This window comes from Chrysemys picta, chromosome 1 (genome assembly GCF_011386835.1).
Source record: "Chrysemys picta bellii isolate R12L10 chromosome 1, ASM1138683v2, whole genome shotgun sequence".
NCBI classification, from domain to species: Eukaryota; Metazoa; Chordata; order Testudines; family Emydidae; genus Chrysemys; species Chrysemys picta.
Window position 1 is genome coordinate 288,359,836 of NC_088791.1, and position 12,506 is coordinate 288,372,341.

General features: G+C 40.8%; 1 protein-coding gene across 19 annotated transcripts in view; it reads right to left on the minus strand.

Annotated features, from left to right (window-relative positions):
* Nucleotides 1-485: 485 nt before the first annotated feature.
* The window catches only part of PCDH17 (protocadherin 17), a 105,479-nt gene continuing 93,458 nt past the window's right edge, over nucleotides 486-12,506 (minus strand). For 15 of the 19 annotated variants that reach the window (XR_010597760.1, XR_010597763.1, XR_010597761.1 and 12 more), the window contains one exon: nucleotides 486-5,127. Coding sequence is in view for 8 of the 19 variants with exons in the window: in XM_065581154.1 (XP_065437226.1) it covers nucleotides 4,445-5,127 (683 nt within the window). In the remaining 11 variants the exon portion in view is untranslated. The remainder of the gene's footprint in view (nucleotides 5,128-12,506) is intronic. The other 4 variants (XR_002888678.3, XR_002888680.3, XR_010597764.1 and 1 more) reach the window with 1 other exon arrangement.

Sequence of the window (12,506 nt, forward strand, 5' to 3'; positions counted from 1 at the left end):
GATTAAAAAAACAAAAACAAAGAAACCAAAACCCTACATCTTCTGGATTATTTTTCCACATGTACACTTGAACAGTGATTTGATCTTTCTTGCTAGGCTGACAGCCTTTGAGAACTGAGACCCTCATTTATAATACTTCTGGTGAGTTCACTTCAGTGTAGTAAACCAGTATAGTAAAGTCCTATTACTGAAGCTCTATACTGTTGTAATAATAGCCCGTAGGGCTTCATCACATCAGCTGCTTAAAAGATAACCCTACCCAGCTTGATGAAAAGTCTTCACCACTTTCCTGTTGAGAGAAAACGGTTACACATTTCTAATAAATGAAGCAGGAACTGTCATTTTTTTGGCAAACTGTTAACTAGCTGTAACAGCCGCATTGCCACAAGTTGCTTTTCCAAAGTAATTACCATCAGGCTCCCTGTGGTATGCAGTGTTTAACACATTTCTTTTCTGTTAATGAATGCAAGAGCAGGCAACACCACTATTAGTAATTGCTTTTTATTCGTAGTCCTCATTTTCCAGATAGGTCACATTAAACACAGCCATTAAACAATAGCAGTTGAGATAATCCATACAATGTATGCTGCTTTTGTTTGGTTTTTTTAGTGTTGTTCACCAGCCACTTGGTGCAGCTCTTAGCCATATGGGGAGACAAGGGTTGATAAATGTGAACTGCCAACCTGTGGAACAATGGGGCCAGAGAAGTCAAGACCTTAATCAGGTTTCATTCAATTACACTTCAAATCAACAAATCTTGATAGCCAAAACTCCCATTTGAATTAATGCACTGATAAATGCTGCCTGATGTCAAAAGAATGTAATTAGACAATAATGAGTGGGCGTATAATATGCCAGACTTCAGACTACTTGTTGACCTCAGCATTTCTACTCCATTAGGCAACAAACAGCTGGAAAGCTAGTTTGAATAAAGCATTGAGCTCCATCACTAGGATCTGTATGACTTTTTAATGGTCATATTTCTAAATGGACAATCTCCTGTGTGCACTAATGGCAAATCACATTTCAAGAGAAGTTCTCTTCTGCTGGACAGGCCTAGAAAATGGTAAATTTTCTAACTGATTTTGAATTCAGTTGTTTATGATTTGGTTGGTCAACATTTTATGAAATCACAGGAAATGTTACTCTATTATTTGCTTAGGTTAATATACAAGTGGCATAGACATCCATTCCTTTCCACTCATATTTCATTACTTTATTAGTTGTTTAATGGATTTCCCCTTGTAACAATAATTATTTTTACAATTGTCTGGTGGAAGTTTTCATTTAATATAAAAAGTTACTTTTAAAATCTGCCTTATGTACGCAAAAATGCAAGAAATAATCCATGGGCTTTCGTTTTAATTGCTGGGTTGTTTCCAGTTGTTTGCAGGGAAGTTGAGGGATAGACAGTTATATTTTACTTCTCCCATGTGTGATATTTCCTTCACTTAATCACACAGATGCTAACTTAACCCTCAAAACCTCCCCCCCATATAAACGTTATCAGTTGATCATGATGTATCAACAGCAGTGGCAGGTGACTCCTAAATGATGAAGCAGATATCATATTCTGGGATAGCCTCATTGGAAGCAGTACGCCAGAGTTCTGCAACACAAGGCAGTTGCTGGACAAATTAAATAAAAGCAAGATTTGCTAAACTCAGCTATAAAGCTGTGAGTCATGAATTCCGAATTACCTCAGACTGGTAAATAAATAATCACTACTAAATACAGATAATGTGTTAAACAGCTCAAGCTAGTAAATCACTAGTGACAGAGAGCCTTAAGGTAAATTTCTTTTACACTGGCACAGCCCTTTCTCAGAATGTTGTGTTTTTATGTCTTCAGACACATACAATGAATTGTACAATTGGTTTCTGAGTGTTAAAATTGTTTGTAAAATACAGAAGCCTCCGTCACTTGACTACATTTACATACTGATTTAGGTTTAGCTGAATAATGGATCTCACTGGCTGAACTAAAAGCTTGGTGCTCATAAACTAAAGTGATGGGCACCATGGAAATAAGGGTAAAAGACAGACAAAATAAAAAGGGATCCTCTCTGGAATTTTAGCTATCAAGCAAAATCAACTTTGAATCTCCTGGCAAAATAATACTGTAGAACACAGACAACAACACATTTTAGATACACAAATTGTCCAAAATATGGAGAGTAGCTTGATAAAACATGTACAATATCCTTTGTTTACATATGATTGTAGACTTTCTGTACAATGGAAGCTGAGAGCAAACTTTTGGAATGGCTGGTTTTCAAGAACCAAAGACAATTCATTGTAGGACTGACTAGATGAGAACACCTTTTTCACGGAATACACAACATCACAGCCAGGTGTTGGTCAACTTTGTTTCTTGAACTGATGAATATTATTTAAGTATGGCCTTGTGGGATCTGAAATGGCCAACCTGAATTGAATTCACTCTTTTAAATACATTTAAAGATATGACCGTTTAAATTTAGTGTAATCCAGATCCACAGTTTTCTATAACTGTGTTTTATGGTGCTATGTCATAGAGAATATTTAAAATACCCAGAGGAAAATGTTAGTCTAAACTTTTCCTCTGCTGCTTCTTGTGCTTGTGCGAGTTTCATTTTAAGCAAATATTTAAATGTGTATTTTTTTCAACTTTCATCTAGAAGCAATTTTGAAGTTTGCCAAACACCATAAAGAAGGGTTGAAGTTAAATAGGGGGATGGGGGTTGGAGCGGGGGAGAGAGAGAGAGAGAGAGAGATTCTCTTGCAAATTATTCCAACAAGACGATAACAACGCAACTTAAAATAATAGTTTAAAAAAAACAAATACAAAATAAGCAGCCCGCACCCAGAACCTTTGTAAACCATAGCACTTTCCAAGAAACCAGAAAAAACAGCGCTTGTACCACACAGGCTCTGACACATTTTTATACTCTATGAACTTAACAGTAGCATAAAACATTAAATATTAGGATCAGTTGTGATTTCAACCAAGAATGTGTTACCTAAACAGACTGTTTGCATATGTGCTTTGAAAAAAACAAGGAGGTTTCAGGTGTTGGTTCAAGTGTAATTTTTGTTATTAAACATGGGTTTGCAATAGAAGGACTTGCACACAACCATGACTGATAGTTGTATTTGTAGGCTGTTCAGTTAGCTCCATCAGCTCACTCAAACACATTCTGAACAGATTATGTACTGAAGTACTTTGTAGACCATACATTAAACAAGAGACTTTGCTCTGAGGCAGTGCTTCCCACACTCCATGGGGAAAAGGAAGCAGGAGAAAACAAAACTCATAGAGTTCGACAGCTACTGAGGCAACACTTGCCATTTACAATATAAGCCCAAATATTTTTGCAACACAACTATATATTAATTTAATAAAATACACAATATAGCTCTTATACACTCAACAATTTGGCTCATATGCACTGAATCTGCAATAAATCAATAAAAATATGTCATTTGATGTAAACACATTGAATCTTCTTACATTTGCACATTTAAATGGTCATGTAATTTGTGTAGATGTCTAAGACATTTTCACTTTCCTGAGCTATTTTAGTGTCCACAAATTAATAAAAAAGTGTTAATAATGTTATTTTGTTTCATGTATTACCCTTCAAAGGTAACTATTTTTGCGAACTCGTATTATACCTCAGGTTTGTTTCTAACTTAGTGCTAACTATTTATATTTTTGTCGGACACTAAAATGCTAAATAGGCATTAAAACCTTTTTTTTTCTTTTTATCAAGTGAATTAGCTTATGTGTGTGCAGGACAAAATGGACTATATCATTTTACATTTAACTTTAATATGATATGAGTTGTGTTACTAATGACCAGAATATGTTTTTTGAATAATGATCTGGAATGATTTTTGTTTGTGTTTTTGTTTCATTTTTTGTGGCAGATAACTTTATACAGAAATGTTTACCACAAATGAATGTTAATGTTTGGTGTAGCTTGGACTACTACAAAATCTTTGTTAGGACTTTCAGTAGAAGCCTGTGGTGACTGCTGGAAATCCACCACAGATCAGAATGATTCAACCCTGCTTTTCATGGGGTTTATAGGTAAACAGTAAAGTCAGCATCAACTATTGAGGACAGTCTTAAAATATCAGACGTAGTTCTATTCCTCATTTCTCATACCTTCCTATCAGATTGTCAAAATGGCACTGTCTTTCCGTCTTTCTCTTGGTTCTTAATGTACTTCACACTGTCCTAATGAAAGTTTGGTCAAAATGAAACCAGTATTTTATGTGAAAAAGAAAGAGCAGTGAAAAGAACATACTTGTGGGCACTTCAGACGTTCACTAAAAGCCTTAAAGCAGCATTGGTCTTCCTTCATCCCTGTAAAACTGTTATAACCAGGGGCGATCTTTTATTTTTTTCCAAATAAGCAGAAGAGGCAAGTAAGTGCCAGCCTACACTTTTTTTTTTTTCACTTCCTCACAGCTACAGGGTCACTTCCACGACAGTCCTGTAAAAGCTTGTCAATTTCTCTCACAACTTCCTCTGCGTCCACTGACTCTCTCCCTAGATCCCGATTTGAACGGTCTAACTGCTCCAGAACAGAGTCCATCTCACTTGAGTCTCGGCTCACTCGGGAATGTACATCTGCAAAGACCCTAGCCATCTGATCTGATGCAATGAATGGAGCGTCTCTTGACTGTTTACTAGGTGATAGATACTGACTGTCAGTTGACAAGTACTGGCTGCTTGGTTCAGCCAAGGCTCCTGATTTCACTTCACAACCATCCAGTGGTCCTTTTGTTGAGGTGCAAGGCTCAATGCATGTCTTGGTTGGGCTGCTCGATGCTGAGGGAACCTCCTGAAGAAGAGGACTCAGGGCACGTTTGGCTTTTAAATAAGGTTTAACATTGGCAATGAGAATAGTGTGCTCTCGCTTGTCTTTCCCAAATGTACAAAAAGTCTTTTTCCCAGTGGGATTCACAGTTTCATAAGTCTCAGTCTCAACGTTAGCTTCAACTGTGGGTACAAAGAGATTTGTGCGATAATCTGTATTTTCAGCCTGATTGGTTGTAGGGAACTGTGGCATCCAACACCTGTCAGAATGACCGAGCACTCTGCATTCATCTGTGCAATTAACACACTCTTCTTGTTCTGTAAAGCAAATGAGAAAAACAACAACTCATGTTATTAGGGGTTCCTTTAAACTAATACAGAGGCTATGATCAGCTCTCAGTTTGGCTTGCCTGACCTCTGATTTCTTAATTATGGAAAAAAGCAATAATTAAAACATTTCAGGAGGACTGCATAAACTAACTGGTTGAGACAATATATTTACTTAACTCTATTCTCTCACTATTAAAGCATTCACATAGCCCAAAGGAAATAAAAAGGGGTCATTAGAGAATCATTCTCAGTAGAACTGAGCTTCATCTGTAAACTAATCTGCTGTAGAAATCTTTTAGTCTTTGTTCTGTAGAACTCATCCTAGAAAAATAGTGAACAGTACTTAAGGAACTCAAAAGGCATTATCAGGATTAATTTTTCAAATCAAATAACTGAGCAATGACTAGCTCTCTGGAAATACAAACACTTCATAGAAATCAGCTAGCTGAGTTTTCATTTTTGTCACCTCCATTTTGTTTGTAATTGCTATGCTTGGTGACAGTCATGAAATAAAAAGATTTCCTTAAAAAGCCAGCTTTTCCTGCTGAGAATAGAGAACTGGAATTTTCCATCTGTATGGTTCAGTATAAGCTTGTCAAAAATGCATACTGCTATTTTATTAGACATGAGAATGGATCATGTAATCAGTTTCCTCCTTTTTTGTTTTGGTGAAAGTATGTGAAAATGGATTTGCTCAATACATACAATTTGGAAGAATGATAAGCCTTGACACACTATTTGAATTGATAATGCTTTCAGTCAGGATTTTTATATTTCTATTTTATCAAAGAGATAATGGAATATAGCTAAATAAAGCATTTTTGTTCACTGCATTTTTAAAGACTAAATGTGGAAATTTCTGGTCCTACAATTCAGTTCAAAGGCATACATAAGAACTTTGAGCTAGATTAATGGAGGGACTAACATGGTACCACACCAAACTTTTAGGCACCTTACTGCTCAGAGGAATCCACAGCCCCAAGTTAGGCACCTAGGCTCCCTGTACAGTGCATAGGTAAAAGAGAAATAGGTGCTGGTTGTGGTCCCTTATATCTTTCAGCCCACTGGTTAGAGCACTTAACCAGGATGTGAGAGACCCACATTCAATTTTCCCCACTGCCTGATGCAAATAAGGAACTTGGGTCTTCCCCGTCTCAGGAGATTACCTTAACTATTGGGCTATGACATATTCTGGGACAGGTTTCTTTCAGTCTCTCCTGTTGAGCTGTGTATAATTACTTAAATATACATTGGGAGAGACAATGAGAGAGAGAGAGAGAATGACTCTATAGTTAATTATACAATTATTCCAGCTTAGTACTAACGTGGATACCAGAACGAATGGATACAAACTGGCCGTGGGGAAGTTCAGACTTGAAATTAGACGAAGGTTTCTGACCGTCAGAGGGGTGAAATATTGGAACGGCCTACCGAGGGAAACGGTGGGGGCGACGGACCTGTCTGGTTTTAAGATAAAGTTAGATAAGTTTATGGAGGGAATGGTTTAATGGTAAAACATAGTAGTCAAGGAAAGCCAAGCAATGGTGGGTAAATAGTATAATGGCTAACGGGGTCGGGCTGGAGACTCTTGCCTATATGCTCGGGGTCTTACTGATCGCCACATTTGGGGTCGGGAAGGAATTTTCCTCCAGGGCAGATTGGCTGAGCCTCTGGAGGTTTTTCGCCTTCCTCCGCAGCATGGGGCAGGGATCTCTAGCAGGAGGGTCTCTGCCGATTGCAGTCACTAAAAACAGGATTGGGGACTTCAACAGCAGAGTCCAGGGAAGGGGTAGGGACGGTTTTATGGCCTGCAGCATGCAGGGGGTCAGACCAGATGATCATAATGGTCCCTTCTGACCTTAAAGTCTATGAGTCTATGATACAAAGCAGCACAGCTCCAACAGGACAGACTGAGAGAAGCCTACCGCAGATTACACCCTAGCACAGTGGTTAGGGCACTCTATTGGGAGAGGGAAGAACTCCGTTGAGATCCTGTCTTCATATAAGGCAAAATGAAGAATTGAATTGGATCTACCACCTCCCAACTGAGTGTTTTAACCAGTGGGCTAAAAGCTAAAGGGCACCACCAGCAGCTGTTTGGTGTGGATTCAGGTGTTCTCTGAGAATGCCTACTGGATTGGAGTCCACAGCAGGGGAACACCTAGTTTGAGCATCCTGCTGGGGCTTCAGCATGAAATAGGTGCCTAGAATGGGACAGCTGTGTGCATGCTCCCTGGCAGAAATGTAGGTGCCCTAGGGGACTGTAATGATGGAAATTCAGGCACCTACAGAGGTGGGCGGCAGGTGAGCGGTGGTTTTGAGTATCTCAATGGTGACTAAATGTCAGACTTAGACCCTAACTCAGGTCCCCAAGCTGTGGCCTGCATGCAGTCCAATTGGCACACAGCTACGGCCCAGCTGTGTGCTAAACGCTGCCGAGCCCGCGCGGCGAGATCCGGGGTCCCTGCTGCCCAGTACCCCACCCAGGGCTCTGCTCCTGGCCCCACTCTGTGGAGAGGTCTCTAGGTGGGAGGCGCTGGGCATAGGGGTTTGTATGGGGGGGGGGGAAATTGAGGGGAGGGAGAGCGCTGTGGTTCTCAACCTGCGGCCCAGGTAACACATCGTGGGCAGCATGAAAAATAGGTTGAAAACCACTGCCCTAAATCCTCTGGAGAACCTATCCCTTTCTGCTTAAAAATGTATTTTGGTTGGTCATTTTGAGCCAAACCAATTATTTCTGGACTTTCATTCTTCACCCCCGAACTCCACTGTGTGAATGACTCCAGCTCTATGTCAGGAGGCTAGAAAATTTCAGAAATACCCTTTGAATCCCTTATTAAGGGATTCTTGATTGTAAGGGGAACTACTGCCCATATTCTCAGTACTCTCCAGCCAATACTGAGAGAGTAAGTCTCAGATGTCTTGAGTCCTGGGTTTTCTGTACACTGTTCCTCAGCTGCTAAGAATTTCCACCCACTAAAGTAGCAGACAGGCCTCCAAATCATTATGTTTTTTTAAGAATTTGGTAGCCATAAAAATGTTTAGATTTGGAATTCCAGTTGAACTAAAAAGATTGAGATCCTGATATATGTATGTGCGCGCACACATACACACACACACACACACACACACACAGAAGGTCTTGATCCTGAAAAATGCTGAGCACCTGTAACTCTTACTGACTTAATGTCAAAGTGTACTGGAGGTGAACTGCACCTATCAGGATCAGACAATAACTATTTAATAAACTTAGAACACACATCTCTATGTATTAAATATATACAAACAAACTACACAAATCCACACACAGATAAAAACACAGAGAGGCATCTAGCAGAATCAAATACTATAAAACAGCATTAATCATTTACACTTCAAAAAAATCAGACATATGACTGAAGCTTGAGCTAAGTTTAATTAATGCTGTGCTACATCACTTTATAGTGAAGTAATTTAATTCATGGTGAGAGAGTTAACCTAGATATATTATTAATAATCATTTACAGAATACTGTGAATTCATGCCGTGCTCTACACATGTTCCTGACCCCAAAGAGCTTAAAATCTAAGACTGACAAAAGAAACAAATATGAGACAGAGTAAACTGCTACAGGGGGAAGAGAGTGTGAGAAATTCTTGAGGAACAGAACATAGCAGGAAGGATTTATGGAAGAAATTAGTAGAGGATCTCTGGAGAACAAGAAGTTGGACACTCTTCTTAGTGTATGGGGAATGGCGTAAAGTAAAGATGGTGAAAAGCAGGGAGTTTAAGAAGAAAATGAAGAGAGCATACCAAGAGAGGGCTGGGAAGAGCTTAAAGACTGGGGTTGAAGTTTGTGATGCCTGTTTTCACCCTGTATTAATGAGATGACACTAGTGCCCACACACACACACACACACACACACACACACACACACACACACACATATACACATAAAATACGTGGTGACAATTGCTTGGTGATAAAAATGCAGAGCCACACAAATAAATTACATTTCTCTTACACCTGCATTTCACCAATTAGTCTATCTCTATCAGAACTGCTTGAAAATTGCAACCCCCTGAGCAGCTTCAAAAGAACCAAATGAAAAATAAATGGCTGACCAAAAAAAGAGAAAAAATCCCCAAACAAACCAAACAAAATAAAACTTCCATCAACCTGCTAGAGCATCGTTTCTCAAACAGCGAGGGTCCTCCAGAGGGTCTGCCAGTCCCACTGATCAACTCCTCCCTCTCCCTCCCTCAATTCTTCCCCCTCCCAGCTGTTCAACGGCATGCAGGAGGTGCTGGGAAGGAGCAGAGATGGGGGACGCTGGGGGAGGGGGCGGAATTATGTCTGGGGCCGCCAGTCTCACTGATCAACTCCTCCTCCTCCCTCTCTCAATTCGTCTCCTCCCTCCCAGTGCCTCCTGTACTCCTGTACGCCTGTTCAGTGACGTGCAGGAGGCGCTGGGAAGGAGGGGGAGGAGCGGGGACGGGGTGTGCTCGGGGGAGGAGGCGGAATCATGTCCGGGGCCACTGCCCCTGCTGATCAACTCCTCCCTCACCCTCCCAGTGCCTCCTGCATGCCGGGGAACAGCTGTTCAGTGATGTGCAGGAGGCGCTGGGAAGGAGGGAGAGAAGCAGGGACGGGGTGCGCTCAGGGGTGGGGAAGAAGAAGAAGGCGGAAAGAGGTGGAGCAGGGGTGAGGCCTTGGGAGAAGGGGTGGAATGGGGGGCTGGGCCTGAGGATGAGCAGGGGTCATAGGATCTGCAAAAAAAATTAAATCAAAATGGGGGTCTTGGGTTGCTAAAGTCTGAGAACCACTGTGCTAGAGAATATTCTTTTATTTTTCATCCCAAACAATGGCATATGTCTCTCAAAATTATGCCAGTCAGGGTTAGGACAAACAATTGTCCATCTTAGACCAGTAACAGATAGAATGACATGTGTGAATAACCATTTTTTTTGGTTTGCTGGCCAAACTGAAAAAAAAAAATGTTTCACGTCGAAATAAAAGCTATTTGTTTTTTAGGTGAAACAAAAAACTGAAAACAAAATAAAACTTCATTTTGGGTTGAATTAAATGTTTTCTTCAAAGTCAAAGAAAAATCTGGGCTGTGGGATACCTTTCTTCAAGTCCTTACTCTGTCCCATCTGGTAGGGATTTGAACTTGTTAGACTCTCCCTTCCCCAATTACAGGTGAGTGCTCCAATCACCAGGCTATAGGATATTCTAGAGTTGGGCTCTCTTATTATCTTCTATTAACACTGTTTTATTTTGTATAAAAAATAAATATTCATTAGAAGAGGGAGTGAAACCCAAGTATCCGCCCCCCTCCCCCCATCACAGCTAAATCCCCTAACCACAAGGCTAGAGTCATTCTAACTCTCTTTCTGGATTTATAGGCAGAGCATTATGAAAAGTAGAATAGCTCTTTTTAAAATCTATCTAAAACATTTCTAAACTTTTCTTGTTAAATATGTGGAATACACAGATGCATGACAGTGTGGTACAAAGGTTTTTACGGCCATCTTAAGGGATTTCCTCCACAAGTCATTCATTTCCTGACTTCTCAGTGTTTCACATTGCAACCTTAATATTCTTTTAATGTAGTTTCTCATCTTAAAAAAGCCTGGCCAATTCCATACAAAAAATTGCCATCCTATACAATATTTTCTAGGCAGCTACGGCAGAACACTCTCTACCACACAATCAAAGATGCAGGAGTTCTCTACACTTTCCTATGTACCTTCAATCATTCTATCAAAGCAGGTAGGTCCTATGTCCCTTCTTACAAACTTTCACTCATATGGAAAAAGGCAGCTCTCTCTCTGAACTTTCTTAACATATGAACATGTGCACAGAGACGATAGAAGACTGGCAGACACTGATAGTTGGTCATATTTTAAAAAATCAGTGCATATTTGCCAACTATTTTAAGACACTTATAACTTTAACATATCACAGCCAACTTTTGTGAAACCACTAAAATGCACATCTACAAAGAAGAAATTATATTCCTGCTAAATTTCAAGTTTTTAAAACTAAAATGCTCACAGCAAGACCTAAAGTTAAGGCTACGTTTTAGTCACAGATATTTTTAGTAAAAGTCATGGACAGGTCATGGGCAGTAAACAAAAATTCATAGCCTGTGACCTGTCCACGACTTGTACTATATACGTCTTACTAAATCTTAAGGGGGTGGGTGGGGAGGACGACGGCATGCAGCCCGGGACCCCCACTGGTGCTGGGGGGCACAGTTGGAAGGGACAGTTGGCAGGGCTGGCAGGCTGTCTACCTGGCTCCACGCCTCCCCGGAAGCAGCAACATCCCCCTCCCTCAGCTCCTAGGTGGAGGCGTAGATAGGCAGTTCTATGCGCTGCCTCCGCCCAGAGCGCCAGCTCCACATCTCCCATTGGCTGGAACAGCGGCCAATGCGAGCTGCGGGGGCAGTACCTGCAGGCGGAGGTAGTGCACAGAGTCCCTTGGCCAAGCCTCCACTTAGGAGCCAAGACAGGGGGATGTCGCCGCTTTCGGGGAGCCCCCCCCCAGGTAAGCGCTGCCCAGAGCCCTCACCCCATACTGCACCCCAAATTCCAGCCCTGAGCACCTTCTCACACTCAAACTCTTGCTGCTGCTGGGAGGCATGGGGGCCCTAGATTTCCCCAGCAGCAGTTGGTGAGGCTGGCCACGGGGCAGCCCTGGGGTCAGCCGCACCAGCTGCTGGAGAAGTCACGGAGGTCACAGAAAGTCACGGAATCCATGACTTCCGTGATCTCCAGGACAACCTCACAGCCTTACCTATAGTTAACATTCCATAAGTGTTCCAATCTAAACAATATTTTCAGTCTTATAATTTGTTTGGTCTTTTGACTCTTGGGTTGAAATCTGGCTGTTTTGTTCTGTCTAAGGATTACTTTTTAAAAAAAGTAATAATGTTTCAGCCATTTTTGAGAATGGGAATTGAGAATTTTCATATGTGGAAGTTGTATTTTTTTTCATTGCCTCCCATTCTCAAAAATGGCTGAACCAGTTTTACTTATTTTTTTAAAAACAGTAGTCCTTGGACTGAGAACAAACCATTCAAAGATAAAAGACCAAATATATAATAAGACTGAAAATAAAATGGAACACTTATGAAACGTTAACTATAGGTCTCACTGGGCATTCTGTTAACTGTAGGCATCACTGTACACTCTGTCTGTAACTAGAGCCCTGCAAATTCGTGGATATCCACTTTGTATCTGCAGATATTCGCATCCGCAGATGTGAATCATTTTTGTTGATTGGGGATGGATGTGGATCCAAATTTTATATCTAAAGCCCTACAAATTTTGTATCTATACAGGGCTATATCTGTCATGTATAGAAAAAAAACCCTATG